General features: G+C 38.6%; 1 protein-coding gene across 1 annotated transcript in view; it reads left to right on the top strand.

The window, feature by feature from the left end:
- Window positions 1–27,035, top strand: part of Nr6a1 (nuclear receptor subfamily 6 group A member 1) — a 172,851-nt gene that overhangs the window by 42,055 nt on the left and 103,761 nt on the right. The window contains exon 3 of the mRNA XM_040735591.1: window positions 4,234–4,278. Coding sequence (XP_040591525.1) covers window positions 4,234–4,278 — 45 coding nt within the window. The remainder of the gene's footprint in view (window positions 1–4,233; window positions 4,279–27,035) is intronic.

Here is a 27,035-nt window from a genome sequence, read left to right as displayed (position 1 = left end):
GATGGCAACTTCTTTGAAGAGTGGAATGCTTTGGTATGGTCTATTTAACCATTCTCTTATTTCTGGGAATTCAGATGGTTTCTACCTTTTCTTATACAAAATGCCATGGTGGACATGTTCATAGTTCATAAGTCCACATTTCAAATGAGTGCGTTTTTATATAAGCAATCTTTTGAATTAAAAAAAAAGCATGATTAGGGGCTAAAGAGATGGCTAGCATTTTTAAATATGTAAGCTCTGTGTATCAGGTTTCTCTGACTATTTAAACAGTAAAAGTATAATGATTTTTATTAGGCCTATTATGAGGATTAGGTACAGTTATATATATATATATAAAATATGTTTAGCACAATGCTTAACAAATAGTAAACACTAACAAATGTATGCTATTCTAGGCTGTTAGTGTATTATTGAAATTCTCTGTCTATATTCATGGGATATTGCAACTGCATTTTATTCAGTATATTAGTCTATCTATCTTTTCTTTTTCCCATCCCTTTGGTTTTTTAAGACAGGACTTCTCTGTGTAGCTCTGACTGTCCTGGACTCTCATTGTATACCATGCTAGCCTCGAACTCATAGAGATCCACCTGCCTCTGCCTCCCAAGTCCTGGGATTAAAGGTGTACACCACCACACCTGGCAATATGTCATAACTTTTGGTATTAGAAAGTAGTGTAGTTGCTAGAGAGAGCAGTGGTTAAGAGCACTGACTGCTCTTTCACAGGACCCAGGTTCAATTCCCTGCACTTACCAGGTAGGTCATAACCATCTGTAACTCCAGTTAAAAGGGATATGATGCCCTTTTCTGGCCTCTGCATACAGTGTATACATTTGGTACAGACAAAACACCCACAAACAAAATAAAAATAAACCCTAAGAAAGGGCAGGAGAGAGTGTAGTCCAAACATTGTCTGCAAAGATTCAATTTAAAGTTGAATAGTAGATATCAAGAAAGGAATGATAGTTGGGTGGTGGTGGCTTACAACTGTAATCCCTGCTGTTGGAGGCAGAGGTAGGTAGACCTTTGTGAGTTAAAGGCCAACCTGGTCTCTCAAAGCAAGTTCCATGTCAGCCACAGCTGTTACACAGAGAAACCCTGTCTCAAAACAAAACAAAACAACAATAAAAAAATCCCAGAAAGATAAATACTATTTTAAAAAAACATTTATTTTTCTTTCATTCTGTGTGGACGTGTATGGAGGTCATGGGGCAACATTGGGTGTTGGACCTCATCTTTTACTTTGAGACACAGGGTCTCTTCTTCTCGAGACTTCTGGAGAATTCTTGTCTCTGCCTCCCATCTCTGTAGGATCAGTGGGATTATAGGTGCATGGGTTCTGGGGATATGAATCTAAGATTCTCATGTTTGGATGGCAAGAAGTGTATTCATTTAGACTTTGTCCCAGCCTGAGAAATACAATTTATTGGGTGTTTCTTATGTGCCAGACACTGCATGTATTCAGCAGTTATATGTGAAATATGTCATAGGAGATGATTTGAGGAATTTGATTTTTGTAGGATCTGACCTATTTTTATTTAACACAGTACTTTTTCCCCCTTTTCCTGTATATGTCAAGCCTTAGCCACAATATAAAGGCCATAGTCCTGTTAAAGGTTTTTGGTTTACAGGAAAGGTGGCTTTTACCACAAAGTGGTAGCTGACACATTACAAAATGCTTCACATTGATGTTTTTTTTCATTAAACACATATAAAGACTAAATATTCCATGAGAACTGCGAGGTCTGTTAGAGATTGTGAAATGGCTTACCTCAACGTATGCCATGAAGTGTGGCTGTGGAGCCTGTATTGAACTGATCTATCTGTAGTCTTCTTAATTTTGATAAGTCTCAGATTTTAATGGTGAGGCTGAGGAAATAGCTCAGTGACAGAGCATTTAGCTAGTATATGCAAGGTCCTTGTTTTAGTTTTGATGATCATCTTTATCATCATCATTAACATTATTGGAGACACTGGTCTCTGTGTAATTCTGACTGGCCTGGAACTCTGTATACCAGGCTGTCCTCAAAGTCACAGAGATCCTCCTGTCTCTACCTCCCTACCTCCCTAGTGCTAGGATTAAATGTGTGTGCTACCACACCTGGCTATGTTTTTTTTTTTTCTTATTTTTTAATTTTACATGTTTTAGTTTTAGCTCTCTCCCCTCATCCTACTCCCCCCACCTTCTCCTCACCCCACACCCTATTCCCTCTTCAGATGGGTTATTTTAATGTGTGAAAGAGTAAGCCTATTTTAAAGTGTCATTTGATCATCTTTTGCATAATAGGATTATTTTGGATACAGACTGGGAGAATTCACTATGGAATTAGGTCCTCAAAGAGATTTCATGTGTAGCTCAGGTTCAGAACTGTTGTGTCCTTCATGAGACGGTCTTTTTTTTTTTTTTGTTTTTGTTTTTGTTTTTGTTTTTCGAGACAGGGTTTCTCTGTATTGTTTTGGAGGCTGTCCTGGAACTCGCTCTGTAGGCCAAGCTGGCCTCGAACTCACAGAGATCCGCCTGCCTCTGCCTCCCGAGTGCTGGGATTAAAGGCATGCACCACCAATGCCCGGCTGAGACGGTCTTTTTTGAAGCAAATTAAAATACACTTACAAGTGTCTCGGTTTTTCCTTACTGTCTCCCCGTTTGCATTCCTTCAGTGATTAGGTGGTTCTTTGCCTTAGCACTTCCCCTGTTCCTGCAGAGTTCCAGCTCAAGGTGCTGCATCAACTTTGGGATGTGCTTTGTGATAAGGGTTCTTTTGAACAAGGTGGGGGTGGGATTCGATTGAGGACATGGGCTGAACTCCCATTCCCCTGACCTCTGCCCCTATTTCAGAGTTTATACTGACTTGTAGGCATTCTCTTTGGAGACAAGAGTTTAGTACTTGTTTACAATCGATGAAAAGATAATTGTATTCAAAGGCAATTGCTCAGTTCCTGGATAACCACAGATGTCTGTCACTTGGTGGGTACAGGGAGTGCTAAAACATTTAAGGCTGGAGATTGTAATGGATGACTAAGAAGGAATGTTAAAAAAATCTGAGGTAAAAAAAAAATAAAAAAAGGAAAAAAATCTGAGTTTAGATTGGAGCAATTATTTTTTTCTGTGGGAGCGGTATTGTGACAGTTTGAGATCCCACTTTCTTCTCTGTCTCTGTCTCTGTGTGTGTGTGTGTGTGTGTGTGTTGTCTGTCTGTCTGTCGAGGGGTGGGGGGTGGAGGGAGATCTACCAAAGCAAGTGTGTGAAGTTCAGAGGACAACTTTGGAGATGATTCTTCTGGCTTGAAGTTGGTTCCAGGGGGTCATTCTCTGCCATCAAACCTGTGTGTCACACACGTGCTTTTACTCACTGAGCCATCTCTCTGACCCTCATATTAAAAAAAAAAGCTGAAAATGGTTGTTTGAATTCAGTACCTTGGTATCAGAATGCATGAGGCCTTTTCTATTCCTGCTTTGGTCTTTCACGTTAGTTTTGTTTGGTTTTTCACTTGAAAGATCATTCTGTCCTCTAATTCAAAGTGATTTGCCCATCTGCCTGCTATGTTTAAAGGGGTGTACTCTCACACCCACCTCACAATTTTGTAACAGTCTTGCATAAGAAAATTTGACTCCCTTTGTAGCTGACGAGTTGTCAAAACTATTTTGCCAAAGCAAGCTGTGCTCCAGCTTCATGCTTATCCCTCCTTTCCCCCAGTTTTTATTTTATTTTTTATTTTGTTTTAATTTATTTTGAGAAAGGATCTTAGGTAGCCTGGAATGGTCTGGATACCCTATGTTATTAAGGATGTCTTTAACTCAAGATTTTATGCCTTAGCTTCCTAAGTACTAGAATTACATGTGTCAGTCACTGTGCTAGACCAGAATTCTCTTATCTTAAAATTTTTCTGTGGAAGGGACAGCAGTGAGATGGCTTAGCCAGGTAAAGTAGCTTGCTACCAAGCCTGGCCATCTGAGTTCAGTGCCTGTAACCCCCATGGTGGAAGGAGAGAACCAATAATCCCTGCTAGGTGCCATTATAACCAAATAAGTAATGCAGTATATGTGAACTATCTACCATATATCCAAGTTAATTGCATCTTTTTCCTTGGCTAAAATATGGGAATACAATTTCTAACTTCTTCTTTGCTCGTATTTATTGAGCATTTACTGAATTATGTCATTAAAGTATTATCCTGTTTACTTTTCCTAGCAGGTCTATCAAATTATTCTCAACTCTAGTTTTCTGTGTTGCAGATGGGGAGACTGACAGTTTAACACTTGGCCAAGGTCACACACCTGGTAAGTGGTAGAGTTGCTCTTTGTGACCCCAACGTCCTTGTTCTTTGTATCTTTTAAAAATTGAAGTGTGAAGGCTGGAGAGATGACTCTGAGGTTAAAAGCACGGGCTGGTCATGAGTTCAAATCCCAGCAACCACATGGCAGCTTATAGCCATATGGTACCCTCTTCTGTCATGCAAGTGTACACAATAAACAAACAAATAAATCTTTAAAAATTTCTTTAAAAAATCGAAGGATGAAATTTTCTGAAAATGTAAATCAGAGCAGTTTTTACAAGAGTGTTACCCATTGTGGTTCCTCTTCAAAATTCCTCTTTTTTCCCTTTTGACCCACTATTCTATCCCTAAAATGTAGTAATTCTTACTTCTTGTTCTAAAATCTCATATGCATAGCTTCACACAATATATGCTTTTTGTGCATTTTCAGCCCAATATTTTATACTAATCCATGATGCAAATGTTCATTTCTTTTTATTACTGAGTAGTATTCCACTGATGGTATCACAGGTAAATCATCCGTCAACACTTGGCTGTTTCTAGTTTATTGCATATAAAACAGCTATAAGATTTCTTACACAAAATTTTGTATACACACACGTATATTGATCCTCTAAAGTATATTAGAAATTGGTGGTTTATACGATACATACACACATTAAACCTTTATAAAAGTCGCCAGTTTTCCAAAATGCTTTTGCATTTATAGTTGTAGTAGCATGTGAATTCCTGTTTCATGTGTTTGCAAATAATTGTCAGAGTTTTAATTTTTGTAACTCTAGTGAGCATTTGGGATGGAATGTTGTTAATTGGTATTTGTCCAATGACCAGTTATGTTGGTAATTATATCATACACTTATTGGGTATTCATAAATCATCTTTTTAAATGGTTCAAGTCTTGACCATTAAAAACAATAAGTTCTTTGCCTACTTTTTACATTGTTGGTATTTTTATATTCTGGATATGTCATATGATAAGTGTGGTATGAATATTTTCTCCTTGTTTGTGGTTTTCGTTTTCATTTTTAACGCGTACTATGATGAATACAACTTGTAATTTTTATAAAACGTAGTTTTTGAAATCTTCTGTTATTGATTCTTATATATTCGCTAAGAAATCTTAGTCTAACCAAATTCTATCTTTTTTTTAGAACTATGATTCATGTCCACAATTTTGGCATGTTTTATAAAGTAGGCATCAAAGTCTTTTTCATGAAAATTTGTTCTAGTTTTATCAAAGTCTTTTTCCTCAATGAATATTTTGAAGGTTTTCAAATATTTAAGAAAAATGAGTGTATCTGTGGGTTCTTGTATTCTCTTTCATTAAGCCTTTCTGATCTTTTCACCAAAGCCCCAGTGTCCTGAACTTGGTGCCTTTATAATAAATCTTGAAATTGGGGATGTTCATAAGCCACCTTCATTCTTCCTCTCCAAAGTTGCTTTAGCTTAGTGTTTTGTTTTCTCCTTTCAAAAACAATTCCATATAAAGTTTAGAGTCAGAGTATTAAAAAAAACAAGAAAATTACTGAGTTTTTAAAAAATTTTATTTACTGATCCACTCAGAAGAACAGTCTTCTTTTCAGTGCTTGGTAAACTCAGGCTCAGGGACCTGGGAGGCAAAGTGCTCTATCACCATGTTCTGTCTCGGGCTCATTTTGTCATCTTTTTTTTTTTTTTTCCGAGACAGGGTTTTTTTGTGTGGCTTTGGAGGCTGTCCTGGAACTCGCTCTGTAGACCAGGCTGGCCTCGAACTCACAGAGATCCATCTGCCTCTGCCTCCCGAGTGCTGGGATTAAAGGCGTGCACCACCACCGCCTGGCTTCATTTTGTCATCTTTACAACAGCAGCAGGATTTCTAGTCCTTGGATTTTGTTTATCTTTCCACTTAATGCAGTATTTTCACTTTCTTCTTATGAATGTTTTAAATGGATTAATGTTGATATCCTATTTTTCTTTAAAATTATTCCTATTTTGCTTTTTAATGCTATTATGACTCATACTGGTTTTAAAGTTTATTGTTTGTTGCTAGTATAAAGAAACGCAATTGATTTTGTGTATTGAGTTTGTATTGAATTTGTTTACTCATTCTGCTAGTTAAAAAATAAATCTGTTGGGACTTCTGTGCACACAACTATGAATAAAGACAGCCATATGTTTTCCTTTTTGATGTTTATGGTGTTTATTTTTCTTACTGTACTGGCTAAGAGTTCCAGTATAATGGTAGGTAGAAGAGATGGCAATGCTTGTCTTGTTCTTAATCTTAGGTGGAAATAATTCAGTTTGCATGATGGAATATGATGTAAATTGTACAGACCCTTACAGGTTGCATTTAAATATGTTTTTTGATTGTGTGCATGCACATGTATGTAATAGATACCAGGTTTATCTGTATAGCTTCTGGTGTCCAATAACATACTATGTAGCTCAGCTCATAAATTGTGTGGCTTCTGCCTCTTTATTTCTGTAATTACTGGCACCTACTACCATGTCTGGCTCTCCTTTTCCTCTGTGTGTGTGTGGGGGGCATGTGTGCATGCATGTATCATGAATGTGTTCAACTGTCTGCCTCTGGAAGCCAGTAGCCAACCTTTGGTGTCAGTCTTCATTGTCTGCCTTGTTTGAGACTGGTCCTCTGTTATTCTTACTCCGTATGTTAGACTAGCCTGTGAGAGCCTAGAAAGTCTCCTTTTTTTGGCTTCCCATCTCCCTGTGGCTTCAAGATTACAGATGCTTGTACTACATACAGATCTGGTTTTCATATGGGTTCTAATTATTTGAATTCAGGTCCTCAAACTATGTGGCAATTGCTTTTTCTCACTGAGCCATCTCTCCAGGTTATGGCTCTCTTTTTATTTTTATTTTTAATTTGTAACAGAAAACAGGTGAAATTTACTTTCAGTATTTTGAAGTATGCAATTTGGTATTATAGATTACATCCAAAGCCGGGCGTTGGTGGCGCACGCCTTTAATCTCAGCACTCGGGAAGCAGAGGCAGGCGGATCTCTGTAAGTTCGAGACCAGCCTGGACTACCAAGCAAGTTCCAGGATAGCCTCCAAAGCCACAAAGAAACCCTGTCTCGGAAAAAGCAATAAATAAATAAATAAATAAATAAATAAATAAATAAATAAATAGATAGATTACATCCACATCATTGTCTAATATCAGCATCCATCTACAGCATTCACCTTATTTAGAACTGAAATTCAGAGGATATTAACAGTAGCTTTCCATATCTTCTAGGATCTGTCAATCTACAGATGGAACAGAATGGCTATATATGTGAGGACATATGTGGGCATTCTATTATTCTATTGGTCTGTATGCCATTATCTCAGTTCTATAGTGTTTGCATTACTGTAGTTTGGTAATAAGTTCTTTTTGTATCTATGAGCTTATAGATACCCCGATTAGTGGAATCGTTTGTCCTTTTGTGATTGACATTTCACTTAGCATAATGTTCTCCAGATTTATCTTTAGCAGGCTTTCTTTTAGATCCCCAACCAGCTCCCAAATCATTATACATATATTTATTAGTTATGAATGCTTGGCCTTAGCTCTTATTTTAATGTTTCTCTTTGTTTTCATTTTGCCTCTGGCCTTTTTACCTTTCTTTTACTGCTTCTCATGTCTGGCTGGCTGGTGTTCTAGTCCCAGGCCTGTCCCTCTCCTTCTCCCTTGTTCTCTTCTCCTTTCTTCTCCCTCCCCCAGATTCTCCTCCTACTTATTCTTCCTGCCCGCCAGCCCCACCTATCTTATCTTCTGCCTAGCTAGTGGCTGTTGTCTTTATTAGAGCAATTAGGTGCCTTATGCAGGCAAGGCCAAACAAATAAATTAAACACATGAAAATTGTTAACAAAGGCAGCAGAAACAAATGAAACATACCTTTACATAGTTAAAGTAGTAATATTCAGCAGCATAAACGAATGTAACATCTTTACGTAGTTAAAACAATATTCCACAATATTTATCCGTGTTGTTATGTAATGTATTAGACTTCACTTATTCCTTCAGACTGGATAATGTTATTTTCTATGTATATACCACATTTTATTTATTTATTTACCAGGTAGTAGATGCTTGGTTTTGTTCAACTTTGAGCTATTGTGAATAATCTTGTTATGAACACTTGTGTACAAATGTGCATTTCTGAGTTCCTATTTTAAATTCTTTTGAGTCGATAACCAGAAATGGAATTGCTGAACCATGTGATAATTATGTTTTTTATTTTCTGTTTTTTGTTTTTTGTTTTTGTTTTTTTTTGAGACAGGGCTTCTCTGTGACTTTGGAGGCTGTCCTGGAACTCGCTCTGTAGACCAGGCTGGTCTCGAACTCACAGAGACCTGCCTGCCTCTGCCTCCTAAGCACTGGGATTAAAGGTGTGTGCCACCACTGCCACCCCCCCCCCACACGAAAATTCCAATTTTTATACATACCACCCCCTGTACTGCAGATTTTTTCAATTAATATTTCCTAATTTTTAGTGATATTAACATCCTTTTATGCCTTTATTGGCTATTTGTATCTCTTTCTTGGGGAATTTTGTGGTTACTTTAAAATTAGCTTCTTAGTGTGTAAATGGAGTTCTTACCTGGTCTTGATAATAAAAATCCTGAGTCAGATATAAAGGGAAATGCTGAGAGATCAGAGAGAAGGAGCAAGCATGCTCAACACACCTGATTATCCTGTTTCTGCCCAGGTAGCTCACTTCCTGTCTGTCTGTACAGACCTCCAGACCTCTATGGTTAGCTAGTAGCAAGCTCCATTCTCTGACCCTCAGACAGGCTTTATTGGCTTTATTTGTACAAGCAAGGTATCACATTAGTGGGGTTGCCTGGTTGTTTTAATTATAGGGATACCTGATCTGAAGATCCCCCATTTTGCAGATTGCTTTTTTGAATATGTCCATAGACATCTGGTTTTAATTTTTTTCATTTTGTATTTCTTGTGTTCACATCAAACCCAGGACATCATAAATTGTATGCATGCCTTTAACAACTGAATTGCACACTGCCCTGGAATTTTAATCATCTTGTTATTATTGTTATCATCATAATCATTTTGGTTTTTGAGACAAGGTTTGTTTCTGTCAGCCCTGGCTGTCCTGGAACTCACTCTGTAGACCAGACTGGCCTCACAGAGATCCACCTGCCTCTGCCTCCTGAGTGCTCTTATTAAAGGCATGTACTACCACCTTCTGGCTTCAATATTCTTATTGTTACTTAATTATATTTGTCTATTCTTTGGGTATCATAGCAATAAAACCATTGCCCAGTACAATAACTCTTTCCTGTCATCCTGGGCCCACTGCCATGTCAGCCGCAAATGAACACTCAGAGACTTATATTAATCATAAATACATTGGCTGGTGACTAGGGCTTCTTGTTGGTTAGCCCTGCCTTAATTGCTAACCCATTTCTATTAATCTAAGTATTTCCACATGGTCTTATCCTACCAGAGAAAGGTCCGGGGACCTGTTACTCCTCTGGCGTCCTATATGGTGACTGCTCTCTGTCTACACCTCCCAGAATCTTCCTCATTTCCTTGACCCGCCTTTCTTGCTGCTCTATTGGCCACAGTGTTTTATTCATCAACCAATAAGATAAACATATTTACAGAATGACATCTCCCATCAGCCCAGTCCAATGTCATTGTTACAGTTTCAATATGAAATACCCCTACAGACTCATATTTTATATACTTTGTCACCATCAAGTGGCAAAAGCATATGGCCAGCGGTCACCTATTACATGTATAGGAAACAGAGGGAATGAAGGATAGGAGACCAGGTATAACTTTCAAAGGCATCCCTTCTCCCATTTAGAGTTCTCCAGGTATACCTCCACCTTTAAACTTTTCATCACTTCTCAAATAGTGATAACACATGAGCCTCTGGGAGTCAGCCATAATAATAATCCATTGTCTTCCCAATGGCCATCTTGTAAAACATTATGTACCTCTCAGAAATCTAAAAAAACTCCATTGTGATTCGAAAGTCCAAATTCCTTTTTAGAGAGTTAGGAAACCTGAATTTTAAAAAGCCAGCTGCACAATCTCACATTCTGCCCCCAAAAGAGGAGTCGCTGCATAGAAAGAGGAGATGAGATCAAAGCAAGAGGGAAGCCTTTCAGGACAAGCATTTAAACCCTGTGTCTCTATCTGGTTCCTGGGTTGTCTGGGGTATATAGTAGTATGATGTAAACTTCAAGGCATCTGCATAGTTCCACCCTGTGGTCTTTCAGGTGTCTGCATACACAACCTCTTTTTTTGGGCTGGCTCTTCTTGTTGCTTGCAGTTTTTTTTTTTTTTTTTATTTTTCAAGACAGTGTTTTCTCTGTGTATTCCTGGCTCTCCTGGAATCTTCTATGTAGACCAGACTGGCCTCTCACTCACAGAGATCCCCCTGTGTCTGCATCCTGAGTGCCGGAATTTACTATTGTGTCTTTGCTTCATGTCAGACTTTCTCTCATCAATCTCTCATGACTCCATAATTCTTGGATTTTGCATGTTTGCGAAACTACCACCATGAGGTTAACACTCAAACTCATGGGAGACACTAGCTGTTGTCCATATAATGGTAGAGTAGCCAAACCCTTGGACCACAGTTACAGCAGCCTGTGAGTACCCAGAGGTTTGGATATACAGCCCTTTGGGTTAGTATTCAGGTATCTGTACTGTCCTGTCCTTGGGGTTCTGACAGGATACCACCAAGAGCACCACCCATGTATGTACATTCACTATGCTCCCTTTTAAAAGGGCCTGCCCATCTCTCATCCTTCTCTCTCTCTCTCTTTCCCTCTCTCTGTCCATCTGGTCTTCTCTGTCTCTCTCCCTTCTTTCTTCTGCTGTTCCTGCCCCCAGAGACGGTCTCCCTGCTTTTTCCCCCTTTTTAAATCCCTTTCCCTAATTAAAAAACCTCTCTGCTTGAACCCTTCAGCCTTGGATAAACTGGCAATTTCTGTAATTCCCTTAAGGCATCTTTGGTATCTTAAAAAGTACTTTTGGTGGGGGGAGCATTTAATTTCTGTAGTAACTGCTGTCATTGCTTACAGCAGACTGGAGAGTTTTTTGTCTTTTGACTGTGCTTTTTGCCCACAGTTATCACTGTTAACCTGACTAAACACAATCGGCCATAACCATGCCATAGCCTAGATGAATAGTCTGTTAACTTTTACACTTGGAGTTGCACAAAGTCTCGGAATACAGACAAGTGTAAGCAGGGTCTTTGCCAGAATGTAACATGAGTGGCCTTCTAATATAATTCCTATTAGAGTACTCAATTCTGTTGGAAACCATAAGAGCAGTCTTTTAAATTAGCATTTTAGTCCATCTGAAGCCTCAGGAGTGTAGACTTTACTGCCTGCATCTCTACCAACATTCTTATTTTCTGAACTCCTGCAGGAATAACTGACTTCTTTAGACTTTTGCGTGGTCCTCTTGTAAGCCAGTTTCAAAGGCATAGAAGCCATGTGGTAGCAATGACCCCACTTTTGTATTAACTTTCTGTCACTATGACAAAGACTGAGCAAGGCCTAAGGATTGAGTTAGCTTCTCTACTGCATCTATGAATCAAAGAATTAATACTTGACTTAATGAGGATTTTCTCCACTTTTCTTCTGTTGCTGCATCTGAGCACCTAGCCTATTTGGTGTTGATGCCCACATTCAGGATAGTTATTGCTCCCTCCATCCCACTTAACGCTCCATAGAAATACTGTCACAGATATACCTAAAGGTGTACTTCCTGATTTCCTAAAAGCTTTTCAGTCTACTCAGGTGGATATTCAAGATGAGCCCCCCATTTTCTCCTAAAAGTTTTTATCATTTTTTCTTTATATTATATATTTGATGTTAATTTTTGCTTATGGTAGGAGGTCACATTTATCTTATTTTGTATATGAACATTGTTTTCCCAGTTCTGTGTTAAAATGATTTCATTCTGTACTGAATTCAGAAAAAGTTGTGAAATCTTATTTTGCCTTCTCTAGTATGTACAAGACTCTGGGTTTGATCTCAAACACTACAAAAAGGAAAAAAACTATACACACAAATATTTGAAAAAATACAATCTATTGTTATATCTATAGCATACTTTATTTTTTGCATTACTGAGGTTTGAACTCATGGATTCAAATACATTAGGTAAGTACTTTTGTACTGAGTTACAACCCTAGCCCCCAGTATCATAACTACTTTGTTTTTATGGCTGTAGGTCTGTAGTTTTTGTTTGTTTGTTTGGTTTTTTTTTGCAGTTTTTGAAACAAGGTGTCTCTAGTCTTAGCTAGCCAGAACTTGCTGTGTAGACCAGGATGACCTTTAGCTTGTGAGAGATCCCACTTGCCTCTTCTTCCCAAGTGATGATATTGAAGGTATGCGCCAGCATGTTCAGGCCCATTTTCAACAGGGATTCTCTGTGTAGCCCTGTCTGTCCTGGAACTCACTCTGTAAACCAGGCTTTCCCGGAACTCAGAGATCTCTCTATCTCTGCCTTCTAATTGTTGAGATTAAAAGTGTGCCACCACCATTTTAGCTGGTAGAATTTTTATTATGGACAATGTCCAAGTGTTTTAACACAGTTTCTGCATCTTGGTGTATGTTTTGTTGATGTTGTTTTACTGATTAAAGTTTGAAACTTGAATTAGCTGTAACCTTGGGGAAAAAAGCCTCATGGAGTCATGAGGTATAATAATTTTGTATCTTGCTGAAATAAGCTTGGCAAATTCATTTTGTTAGGAAAGCTAATTATAACCCCAATACCATGCTTTCTGCAAAACATTTTTATTTTTCTTTAAAGCAATCATTATTTTGAGTATGTAGCATCTGTTATTTGTATAAATATTTGTATTTTGTGTGTCAACAAATTACCCAACTGTTTAAAAATAGGTACCGGAGTTGTTCTCTGATTTTGAAGACTCCATCTAGTGGTTTGTTCTGAAACGGAAATGGTGAGCCACTGTGGTGATGCTTTGGTGATGCTTAGGGCTTATTGCCACCTAGTGTACTAAGTGAAGAATGCAGAGGGAGCCCCCCCTGAGAAAAATAAAACATAGTGTTACTTGGAAAAGGAACGGTGTAACACATATTTTCTGTCCCAGCTAGGTCCCGTTGCCCATCTCAGCCCCAATGAAGCACATGGACACTATATTAATGATGAAACCGTTGACCTGTGACTATGACTTCTTTTGTTTTTTTTTTTTTTTTTTTTTTTTTTGGTTTTTCGAGACAGGGTTTCTCTGTGGCTTTGGAGGCTGTCCTGGAACTTGCTTGGTAGTCCAGGCTGGTGTCGAACTCAGAGATCCGCCTACCTCTGCCTCCCGAGTGCTAGGATTAAAGGCGTGCGCCACCAACGCCCGGCTGTGACTATGACTTCTTATTGACTAACTTTGTCAAATTAACCCATTTCTAATAATCTAAGTATTTCCACATGGTCTTCTCTAACCGGAGAAATAGTCTGGACCTGTTACTCTTCTCGAGTCCTACATGGTGACTGACTGTGCCTACATTTCCCAGAATCCTCCACCTCTCCCAGTCCCACCTATCTTACTTACCTATTGGTCAACAGTGCTTTATTTATCAACCAATAAGACAAATATACACACTGAACATTTCCCCATCAGAACAATAAAACAATGTTTTCTGACAAGCAGTACAGCTAGATTTCAAAATTTGAGAGGTCTAACTTTAGTTTGTTGTAAGAACATATATGAGAATTAATTAAAAGTACACATTCTTGTGCTGCAGAGATGACTCAGAGATTAAGAACACTGGGTGCTCTTCCAGAGGTCCCAGGTTCAATTTCCAGTGCCCACATGGCAGCTCACACCTGTCTGTAATTCTAGGTTCAGGGCTTCTGGCACCCTCACACATACATACATGTTGGCAAAAAACACCAATGCCCATACAAAAAAAAGTACACATCTTTATTGTTTCTTTTCTAGTCTTTCAGACTTGAGCTTCCTGGCTTACTTTTAGTGAGCTCAGTTGTAGTACCAGGATTAGATTTAACATTGTGTATTTATTTGCCTAACCCTCTTTGAGTCCCAGTATGGTGACAAGGTCTGAGGTTATCTTCGTTTTTTTTTTTTTTTTTGGTATTTACAAGACAGGGTTTCTCTGTATTGTTTTGGAGGCTGTTGGTCCAGCCTGGCCTCGAATTCACAGAGATCCGCCTGCCTCTGCCTCCCGAGTGCTGGGATTAAAGACGTGCGCCACCACCGCCCGGCTATCTTTGTATTCTTGCCCTACTTGAGACTGATTCTTGGGTTGTGCTAGTGACTTCTGACAACTGGTGCTTTGGGGAGGTAGAAACTAAAAATGGCTTACATTTTTTAAAAGCTGTTGTAATTGAAAATAACCCCCCAATCCCAGAGCATTATCATTCTTTATTCATGTGGAGTTTTTCCTTCCCAGTGTATTCTTTTTTTGAGTTGTTTTTTAGCCATGTAGGTACTATGGCATTTGGGTGTAATTCCTCAATGTAAGTTTTGACCGGCTATGAATAGCACATCTTTTTTCACCAAGGAAACTATTAACTGTCACAAAACCAGTCTGAAAAGTGAAGAAGAGTGTATACATGAAAACCACTGAGCTAGGGATAAGATCAATAGTAGGTTTTTCTGGGATTGCTAGCCTACTTCCAACTTGCAGCCTTTCTGCTGTGGCAGGGAGAGGGGTACTAGATTTGAAGTACTGCTTGTTAAAAATGACGATCTTAGGTGTGGAGTGGTAGAATGCTATGGAATTTAAAGAGAAAACGGCAGTCTTGGTGACAGCCTTGCTAGCCTGGGTTATCATTGTGTTGTGATAATGGTGGAGGGTCTTTATTGTGAAGGTCTTGTGGTGAGACAGGGATAGGGCAACTTTACCAGCTCTTCAGGTCTCCTGACTTGATGAGGTGATAAAGCTATTGTGAAGGGTGGTAGAGTACTTGCCAGTCAACACTGTACCGAGTTTGGTTTCCAGCATGGCGGTAATAGGGCTGTGTCAGAACAACAGAAAAACAGTATGAGACAATGCCAGGGATTTGTTGAAAAGCCCAAAATAAAATAGAAATCTGTAGTAGACTTGTTCCACCTATCCCAAGCACAGATTCAGCCTCAGATTAAATGATCTTTAACCCATTGTTTTGGGTAAGTGAATCCAATCTGATCAGTGTTTGAATGAATGGGTAGGAAGTAAGCTATACAGATAGAAGTATGCTGAGTGAGCTCTAGAAATCAGGCTCTAAAACATAAGAAAGAACCCTGAGATGCGAGGAACTTGCCATTGAGGTAGACAGAAACTTCATAGATTTAGTTCAGAAAATGTGGAAACAAAAGCTCACCATTACCACCAACTTAAATAATCATCATCTGGGGTAGGGTCTTGTGTGATCCAGGATAGCCTCAAACTCACATTCCTCTGCCTCAACCACATAACTCATTTTAAATATTCATGATCCACCAGGTGATGGTACCGCACACCTTTGATTCTAGCACTGGGGAGGCAGAGGCAGGCAGATCTTTGTGACTTCTAGGCTAGCCTGGTCTACAAGTCAAGTTTTAGGACAGTCAGGACTATTACACAGAGAAACTGTATCTCTCTCTAAAAAGGCAAAACAGAACAAAATATTCAGTATCCAACAAGAACAGCTGTAAAATATGCAAAAGGATAAGTCTGTCCTGTATTGGAGAGGGAAAAATCACTTAGAAACTGTCTCAAGTGATTCAGATGTTGGATCTGACAGACTCCAGCTATGCTGGATATTTCTTTCTTTTGGGATTTTGAGACAGAGTCTTCCTATGTAGCTTAGGCCGGCCTTGAAATAGAGATCTTCCTGTCTGACTTTTTTTTAAGTTCCAGGATTCAGGACACACTCAGCCATTCAAAGTTAATCAAATTTTCCTTTCAGTGGGGCTTATAGATATTTCAAAGAAAGAAAACCATGTTTAAAGAATGAGGAGGAAATATGAAGGTATTGACTTAATTCAAATAATTTTTGTAGCCAGATACTAAGAATAAACTATAGATGGGGAGTACATTTGAAATGAAAAATTAGACCAGTAAGCACTTGTAAGTAATAGGGGGAAAAAAAGGTGAAATGTGAGATAGAGCACTATATGTCTTACTCAGTAAGCAGAGCAGAGACAAAAAGTAAGAAAGTGAATAGGAAGTTGAGGGTTTATAGAGAAGCATCAAGTGTGCCTTTAGTGAGACTCGGGAAGGAGGGAGTGAGAGAAAGGGTAGAAAATCCTGACGATCAACATTCTATAGCTTAATATGAGCTGTAGATAACCTATACATTCAGGACACCTCGTACACACTCCACTCAGTGTTTCAATGCCTAGTTTAGAAAACAGGGATGAAGAGAAAATCTGAAAAGTAGCCAGAAAAAGTAAGGTAAAGATAAGATTTATGTGGGGACACTAGACCTTGAGCAGATACCCACTTCCCCATTGGCCTGATGTTTACTAAAAACATATTTACTAAAAACAATACAATGCCCAGGGCAATAAGTTCCTGAAAAGGGCTGGCCCTCGGGAATTGCCCTGACCTCGACCTTTTCCAAAGACTAACCACCTCTTCAGACCCACCCACCTCCACCTCTGGTGTCAGGGTTTATAATAACCAGCCAGAGCAGGAATAAAAGAGAGCCTTCTTGAGGAGCCTTCTGGGTCTGTGTCATCAATCCAGACACCCTCCGCACATTCTCGGACACAGGCTGCCCAGTGGGCATGGCAGATTTATGGTTGAATTCTAATTTAGCATAATGGGTGATTAAGTCAGTGGGATAAAAATGTCCAATGTGTGGGGAAAAGTTTCTACCCAGGATTTCTATATCCTGAAAAACTATTTAAAAGTACGTCCAAAGACATTTCTCCTAGAAAATTGTTTTTCTGGAGGATGTTATTTAAACCCTATTGGAAGGTGGTTAGGGTGAAACATAAATCTTTTATGTTGTCAGTTGATATCATAAATCTGTTATCTTCAAATACTTTAATAGTAGTGGTACATTTTGCAACTACAGTGGAACTAAATTAGATATCCACAGCAGAAAGAAACCTATAGTATCCCCAAATATGTGAAGATAAATAACACTGATAAAGAAGAAATTTCAAAAGACAAACTTAAAAATAATTATAAATACAAGTGGAAAATCAACATGCCAAAATTTTATGATCTACACCAAAACTATTCTTGGAAGTTTAGAGTTTACATTGCTTTTTTTATTTTCTATAACAGAAAGCAGGAGAAAAAAAATGAAACTTACCTACTTAGTCTGAATAAATGATACAAACCCATACTTTATCTGACCAAGAAAATCAAGAGGATGCAAATTATATAAACAAGTGAAGAGAGAGAGTGGTTATTACTATAGAAATAAAAAATGACTGTCCAAGAACCTCCATTCCAAACACACTAGACAACTCAGCTGAGACAGAGAAGTTCCTATCAATGAGGAAAAAAACACACATATACCTGTGACAAGGAATATTAACTAAACTATAGTTTCATACAAATTGAAAAACATAGGAATAGGTGGCTGTACTGGTGAATTTTACTATTCATATTCATTTAGAAAATAGAAAAGTGGAGACTGACTGAGTAATTCACCTGATGCCTCCTTCTGCCTTACACATGCACTAGCATATGTACATGCACACACACACACATATAATTACAGGAGCTACAGTTATTGGTAGAGTGCTTGTCTATCACATGCAAAGCCTGTGGTTCCGTTTCTAACACCATACAACAAGCTTGCTGGTGCATACCTAATCCTAGCACTTGGGGAGGGTAAGGCAGGAGAATCAGAAGTTCAAGGCTACTTTTAGATATCTAGTGTGGGATAAATAAGACCTGTCTCAAAGAAAAAAAATTAACAAATAATCAAAATGAAGGTAAATGTTTGCTAAATTTATACAGCTAAGTGAAAAGGCAAATTGATGAACAACTTGGTACCATTGAACTTCCCCCAAATTACAGTTATGTCTTGGGTTTTTATACATGTAGATAAATCTTCAAGGCTATAAAATTTTACTTTATGGTCTTTACTGTGTAATACTATCAAATGGATGTTCTTATGTGGTTTTCACAGAGGAAATGCATTTGAGATGAGGATAGATTTAAAATTTTATTTCATGTACTTGAACTTTAAAATAATAGTATGTGTTTTTTTAATTTAAAAATTATGAATGCATAGTTTTTAAATATGATGGTATATTTGAGAAGAAAACAAAAAGTACTAGGAATACTAGAGCTTCCTTTATATTAGAAACAAACTAAAGAAACTTCAGCAAGAATATTGCAGTACTACCTGGAGCAGTGATTTTTCTGGGAGTGCTTTTGCTTCCTTGCGATTTTTGGTCCGCAGTTTGCATTCATTGATCAGTGAGTTGATTGTCATTCAAACCCACCGACAGCAATGAATGTTGAGTGCAGCCATCAGTGTTTGCACTGGGGGAAATTCCTTGGTCTTCCCCATTCCTGGGTCTTCTTCCCCCTATAGTTCTTTGAAGTCTGTTATGTGTTAGTAACCATATGGTTAAGGACTCATGAGTATAGATAACCTTGACTGCAGAGCAAGAATTTCTTCAAGTTAGAAAAGTTAAGAAGAGGAGGGTGTCACTAGAATCTTCACAGGCAGCTCTGATCACATTGGCTGGCCTGGATATTGATGTCTGTAAAGCAGAGCTCAGAGATGCTGATTCATCTCTTGTTTCGAACTGAGAAGTGTACCTTTTTTCAAGGTAAAACAGCATAGATAATAGTTTATGTAGTAAGCATCTACTATAACAAATAATTCAAGTTACTTTCATATATCCTTTCATTAAATCAAAACTCTGTGAGGTATAGTCTCTCCTATCTCCCTTTGTACACTTGAGAAAACACACTTGGGGACTTAGGAGTGACCCAATATTCATTCTGTATCTCTTTGCTTGATATTAGGAAATATTTAAATAAACACATGGAGATGGGAATCAGCAGTAAGTAGCTGGTACTTTCATGATGACTATCAAATTTTAACCATAGTAACTGCAATTACAGATACAATATAGTAAGTTGAATGGGCATTGAACAGTTTTGTGCTATTTTTGCTGGCTAAATTCTCTCCTTGCCCTTAAAGCAAGATCTTGAAAGTATGTGGTACAAATGGGAATAAAATATGTAACCAGATTTCATTTTTTACTAAATAGAATTTTTTTTTCAAGACAGGGTTTCTCTGTATTGTTTTGGAGGCTGTCCTGTAACTCGCTCTGTAGACCAGGCTGGCCTCGAACTCACAGAGATCCACCTGCCTCTGCCTCCTGAGTGCTGGGATTAAAGGCGTGCGCCACCAATGCCCAGCTTAAATAGATATTTTTAGTATACCTTATTTCTCACTAGAATGACACATTTTTAGAAGACATTTTTAGTACAGTTGGTCCTGTGTTGCACTCCTCATATATTGTTAAAAATAAAGCATTTATTTATCAAAAGATTGCAAACAGTGAACAATGTGAATACATGGAAGCTTTTAAAAAGTTGCTGGTTCCTTTTCAAGAACAGGTCAGAGAAGTGTTTCATGTGATGCCTTATGTGACAATATAGCCTATTCCTTTGCTTCAGGAAATATGTTGTCTTTAAGGATCCCAAGGTACAGTCAACGGTCGGTGGTTTTTTTCTTTTTTAATCCCAAACTCACCGACAGCGTTGAATGTTCCATGGAGTCCTCTCAAGGCTGGCTTGGTTGCCCATCTTTGGTCTGCTCTCATGTACTAAGGTCCAGTGTGGAATGACACCACTGCTGCTGGGTCTAATTGTTTCCAAGGTTTCATGTTGAGAGTGCTTAGACTGTGACATTAGTTTGCATACAACAGATAGCTAATGAGCTGTGGGGTTGTGAGATTGCCATTTATACTGCTTACTCACTCAAATGGACATCTGCGCAAATGGTTTTCAGTGGATTATCATTCTGAAAACATCAGTTTACCAATTTCATAGTAATAATTTAGTCATTAAGGTACAAGAATCAGAAAGACAATAACATACATTGAGGACTGTTGTGTCATGGGGTTTGTCTATGTAACACCAGCCCTGGTTTCCCTGAGAAAAACCCTGACTCACCAGATCGTGTAGCCAGAACTTGAACAGCAGACTTGTGGTTCAGTGCTCACTGTCGTACTGCTTCCTCCTGCCCACTGCAGGACTTGCTCATAACTTTGGTAGAACCTTCACTGTAGAGCTAAATCAAACAGGTAAATTCCTCTTGTTTGTCTGTAACAGTAGAAAATATGTCTAAAGTCATATGTTCCAAAGAAAAAGATGGAAACAAAACTCCCTAGCTGAGGACCATGGGTCACTAAACACCACAGAAGTGCTACTGATGCCCCATGAATTCTTTTCCATATTGAAAGAATAAAATTCTATGTATACTCTAGTACAGAGAGTGAAGCTGGAGAGATGGCTCAGCAGCCAAGAACATATACTACTCTCGCAGAGTAGTACACCCACCTTACAATCACCAGTAACTCCCAATTCCGGTTGCAGGGGATCTGTCACTTCAAGCCTTCTTGGGCACCTGCAGGCACATGCATAAATCCACACATATATACACATAATTATTAGAAAACTTAAAATGAGCCAGGCGGTGGTGGCACACACCTTTATTTAATCCCAGCATTCTTGGGTCAGAGGCAGGTGGATATCTGTGAGTTCTGTCTGTGAATTCAAGGCCAGCCTTGTAGTCTACAGAGTGAGTTCCAGGACAGTCAGTGCTGTTACACAGCTCTGGCTAGAAAAACAAAACCAAACAAAAAATTTAAAATGACTTCCGAGTAACTAAAATGTCAGCCTGGCTTCTGTTTTGGGTGGTTATTTTTTATTACTTATAATTGACTTTCTTTTTCCATTCCTCCCTTCTTTCTTCCTTTTTTATTCCTCATAGAGTCCATTATGTACCCTGGGTGAGATCCGCCTGCCTCCTGAGTGCTGGGACTAAAGGCATGTACCACTATTGCCCTGCTAAATTAATTTTTTAAAGTATCCAAATGGCACTTCTTGAGAGAATTAAAAAAAAAAAAACAAACCAGTGAGACTTTGGTTCAAATGAAAACTGTTGGCATTTTATATCATTTTATTTCATCTTCATTCATAACTCAGCACTTGGAGGCTTTGCTGAGTTTCTGTTGTTGTGACATGTAAGCATGAAGAAAAGAAAGGAATCAAGTCTCTTCCTATGTTGTAGTTTTAAAACTCTCTATTGGATTTGTTTTACATGGCTTTTCCCCGTGTCGTATGAGAATTGCCAAGCTCTATATTATTTTGAACAGATAATCAGAAATAGTGATTTCTGTTTCACCAAGTTCTAAAAAATAAAACTCAGTGTATAGTATCAGAGGGAGATTGTAAGGTAGGTTTCTTTCCTGTTTCATTTGAGATACTGTACATTTTTTCCTCCCTAAGACAGGGTTTCTCTGTGTAGCCCTTAGTGCCCTCAAGTTCACTTTGTAGACCAGGCTGGCTTCTAACTCGAGAGATCTGTTTCTGCCTGTGCTAGGATTTTATAAAAGTGTGGGCCACCACACCCAGGTACTTTTTATCTTTTAAAGGTCTTTATTGTCCCTATTCCTTCAATTTTCTTTAAGCCTTTAATTTTAGTTTCTTCACATTTTAAGGAACACATTGGTTATTTTTCTTTTTCTTGTTAATTTTTTAGTGTGTGTGTGTGTGTGTGTGTGTGTGTGTGTGTGTACGTACGTACGTGCATATGCACCACATGTGTGCAGGTGCCTATGGAGTTTTAAAAAACAAAAAAGTATTGCATTGCATTCCAGGAGCTACAAGTGGTTGTGAGCCACCTGACTTAGTTGCTGGGCACCGAACTCTCACCCTCTGGAGGTGCAATGAGCACTTGTAGTCACTGACTTACCTCCACAGCCTCACATTGGATCTTTTTTTTTTTTTAAACAGATTTATTATGCATACAGTATTCTGTCTGCACACCAGAAGAGGGCACCAAATCACATTATAGATGGTTGTGAGTCACCATGTGGTTGCTGGGAATTGAACTTAGGACCTCTGGAAGAGCAGTCAGTGCTCTTAACTGTTGAGCCATCTCTCCAGCCCACTTTTAAGTGAATTTTCCTAAGGGACAATGCCAAGATGGACTCTAAAGATTTCAAAAAGTTAAGGGTCACCTTGTATGACAGTTACATAGCTGAACACTCACTAACTTGTTGTCAGTGTTTAAACTGGTTTTGAGTTTGTCAGAAATTACCATATCATTATAGTTTCACTCACCTCATTTCCTTTCCTGGAGATACCTGGAATACTCAAACACACCTCTTTTTTTTTTTTTTCCCACAAGGAGATGTAAATATTTCCAGAGACTTTCTAGGCCTCCTGAAATTGGGAGAAACAAGAAGTGTAAACTCAATGGAACAATATGACTGGGTGATGCGTAGTAGAGGGCTGCAGTCTCAGGTGGGAGTCTCTAACTACTTCCCATGTTTGTGCAGGGATCAGTTCCAGAAACATTCGGGGTCATTCATGTGAGGATAAAGTTTTGTTTTATTTTGTTGGATTTTTTTTTGAGATAGGGTTCTCTGTGCATCTTTGGAATCAGTACTGGAACTGGATCTGTAGACCAGACTGGCCTTGAACTCACAGAAATATGTTTGCCTCTGTGATTAAAGGCATACATTACTACCACCCAACTTAAATTTTTGTTTTAAAAATGATAGCACTATGTCAGCATGAATCATAGATATCCTTTAGCCAAAGTGCTGATTACTGTTTTACCGTTTTACTGACTGAAGCTGTGGAACCTTAGGGACCATTTCTTCTTTATTGCACACAGCCCTTGACATCATAAGCCCAGTGAGACACATATAGCAAATGACAGAGAGACCTGCGTGCTGGTGGAAAGATAAGTGATAATTTTGACTTGAAGTGCTAGAAATGATATTTCTAAGCAGATAGTATCTCATCTGGGTTTGAAAAGCTTAGCTGGATTTTCACTAGACAGAGAAAGGAAAGTAAAGAAGGGCATTGACTCAGGACATTCTAAACACTGATGGGTAGTGATAGCAGCCTCAGACTGTCAGTTATGTTCTGTTTAAAATGTGTAACAAACTACTTAACTGCATATACAGCTTTATAAGTTAAATGTGGTCATATATTTGAAAATGCATGTTTTATTGGATTACTAAGTTTAATAATTCATCTGTCACTTTGCCGAGGAGTTAGGTAATGAAATTCCGTTGCTACCTGGACTCTACCTGGTAGAAGTTGCTTCCAGATGGAATATCATTGCTGCCAGCCAGTTTTACCTTCTCTGTAGCATAGAACTGGAAGTGATGGTTCCTGGAAAAGGAGCTATTTATATTTATACTTCACCAAGTTTTATACTAACTACAGACATCAGTCATTAGTAACTCTGCTTATATAATTGCAGCTTCTATTAGAAATTGTCAAATGAGGAATTACACAATATTTGCATGGATTTAACATTTGGAAGTGATCCTGTGTCATGACTCTGATTCTAGTTTTAAATTAGGCTGAATTCATGTGTTACTTCAATGCAATGCTCAGAAAGAAACCTTCTGAATAGTGTCTGATTCAGTACTGGGAAGGAGGAAAGCAGAGCCTCTCAAGCTTCTGGTTTGATGAGCCAGCAAGATTGCTCCATTGGTAAGAGTGCTTGCTGCCAAGCCTGATGGCTGGATTCAGTCCTTAATACTCATGTGATGAAAAGAGCCAATTTCTGCAAGCCATGGTATACGCACCACTCTCACATGTACAAATATGCATGTGTGCACACACAGATGGCACATACTTATATACGGTAGAAATTGGAAATTTAAACTCAGTAGTTAGGGCTGAACAGTTAGAGCCCTTGCAGAGAACCTGAGTTCTGATCCCAGCACTCACATTGGGTGGCTCACTGCCATTCCAGGGTACTATGACACCTGCAAACCCTCCCAACACATAATTAAAAGTAATAAATCTTTCATAAAGTCAATAGTTTGGAACATTTTGTTATTTGACACAATAATGAAAGGGAGTAAGTACACCAGGACACTGAGATGGCAAATTGGCCCAGTGTTAAAGGGAGTTTCTGTTCTTCAAGTGGGACAGGCACTTCTGTATCTATCCAGATTCTCTATCCTATAGTTAACATTAATTTTATATGTTTGAGGTATTATTTAAAAATTAGCACTCTCATTGGGAATTGGGTCTTTTGCTTTTCTGCGTTAATTCCTAGGCTGTCCAATTTCAGTGAACTTTTCTTTGAGTGACTGTACCAGGTATTGTTGAGTTAAACTGAGTAGGTAAATTAAGAATGTAAGGCCGTAGGCCTGAGGGCTTGCTCAGTGGCTAAGAGCACTGGCTGCTTTTACAGAGGATGCAGTTCATGCCTTGCTGCCCACATAGTGGCTCACAGTTAGCACTTGTTACCCTAGAGAATCCAATGCTGTCTTCTGGGTTCCTCAGGCACCACCACACATGAGGTGCACAGATGCACATTGAGTCAGATACTCAGGCACATGAGATAAGTCTAAAAATAATAAAATAAAAATTGTTAGAAAAGACAAAGAATATAAAGCCATAAACAAGGTGGGAACCAAACTGATCAGTAGCTTGTACTTATGGCCATTAAATAATGAGCAGGTGAGAATCGTGAGTTGGATGGCAGTTTATGAAAAGTCCTTTAGAGCCACCAGATATGTTTTACAGCAGCCTGTTAATGAAGGATAACAGTAATCCAAGGCCTCAGTCTTAACTCTTTCACAATAATGAAGCCTTCATGGTATATCAGTGGTAGAAGATAACAGTTTTTCCTCTATCTCAGTTTCATGGGTTAAACTGAATCATACGGTATTTTATGCTGTTAAACCATTTTTTTGTTTCAAATGGGTTCTTGCTCTGCTTTAAGGTATAAGCTATGAGTAAATTGTTATATTTATTCTAGAACTACTTTTAGTTACCTATAACAGTTTTGTAGTTTAGTTTATGTTGCTTTGTTTGGCAATCTCCAGCAAATAGATGAATCTTCATAGCATATTTCAAAATTATGCTTTCTGTAGAACAGCTGTGCTGAGATCTGCCTTGTACTTTTGTAAATGAAATAGCACTGTACTAGAATGGACAAGCTACTAATACTCATATTCATTGATAAACCAATACTGAAAAATATTAATGGTTGACTGGGAATGTTAATCCTAAGAAGGAAAAGATTTGGGGTTAAAATTATAGAAAATTAAGTACTAATGTACGGTTTTTTGGTTTTCAAGACAAAGTTTCCTCTGTAGCTTTGGAGGCTGTCCTGGAACTTGCTCTGTAGACCAGGCTGGCCTTGAACTCACAGAGATCCACCTACCTCTGCCCCTTGAGTGCTGGGATTAAAGACGTGTACCACCACCACCCAGCCTAATGCACAGTTTTATAACTTTAAAAATTTGATGGGATTCTTAAAATTTCATTTAGCTATTCTTTCTCCCTCCCTCCCTTCTCTCCCTTCCTAACCCCTCTTCCCAGGTTCTTTATATACTAGGCAGGTGTTGTGCTACATTGCTACACTTGATCTTAGCCAAAAGGCCAAGAAGCGATCTACTACCTTCCTAAGTCCCCATCCTCCGTATTGATTTTCTCTTCCTAGTTCCCCAAGCTAGGTTTGAATTTATACACAGCAGGTCTTGACCTTGGAACTTCCTGCCTCAACCTTTTCATATTAATTGAAAGTGTTAATAGCGGGAAATATAAGCCAGTAACATGCACGTTTCTATGCACACCCCCAGACTTAATATTTGATCTGTCAGGCATAGGTAAATATGTATATGTATCATGATCATTTGGGAACCTTTTAATTTAACAGGTAAGGAGGCAGGCTGAGAAGAGAAATGAAGATCCCAGGTTATGCAGGAGGGTCAGAATTCAATTACTTGACTATGTATATGCGGGTTTACTAATTAAACACTGTCTTTCATCCTGAAAAAGCATGCTTTTTGTAGAAGTTTCATACAGTCTTAACGACCATCTTGAAAGTACAAAGCTTTCAAGTCAAACTTCCTGACAGGTCAGACATCTTTGTCTTAGGGATGTGCTCAGAGCTACAGCCAATAGAGTATCAAATTGGATTTGATATGTTCTTCTGAAGCATTTGACTAAGTGATGCTGAGTGGTGTTGGTTAAAAACTGTCCGTGGTATGAAATGAGAAGTAGTGTTAAGTGATTAAAACCCTTTGGCAGCTCTCAGGACAGCTACTGCCACACTTACTGCTCTTCCCTAATCAAAGGTGACTGTGCCCCACTAGGTAGATCACTGCAGAACCTCTGGCAACTCTTGGGAGGAGTTTATTATAATTGCCAGTGAGAAGGCAAGACTGATTTTAATCAAATTCAAGGACCTCCAACTCTACTCAACTTGGGTTCTTGTCCAGTGTTCATCTTCAGGAGAGACTAGGTGTCAGTTGCTGCCTTGTGACCTAAAGATATTTTTTAAAAAACCCAAAAGCATTATGGAAGCCTTTCCTATGTTGGCATAAGAAAGTGGCACCAGGAATCAAGGCCTGACACATGTCATCAACCTGGAAAAAGTGGCATTTGGTCACTAATTAATGATGGTTTTTGTCAAGGCTTAGTATGATAAAGCTGGGAAAACTTAGGTTGGTGCTTAATTTGCATAGAAGAGGAATTACAGTTTAGAGAAAACTGCCAAGAATTTCCTTTGCCTTAATGGTGTATCAATGATGTGTCCTTCATCTTGGACTCTAGTCAGTACTTTTTAGTTGCTGGTGGTAT

Source organism: Mesocricetus auratus, unplaced genomic scaffold (assembly GCF_017639785.1).
Source record: "Mesocricetus auratus isolate SY011 unplaced genomic scaffold, BCM_Maur_2.0 Super-Scaffold_100047, whole genome shotgun sequence".
Lineage (NCBI taxonomy): Eukaryota > Metazoa > Chordata > Mammalia > Rodentia > Cricetidae > Mesocricetus > Mesocricetus auratus.
This window is presented reverse-complemented; position numbering and strand designations above follow the sequence as displayed.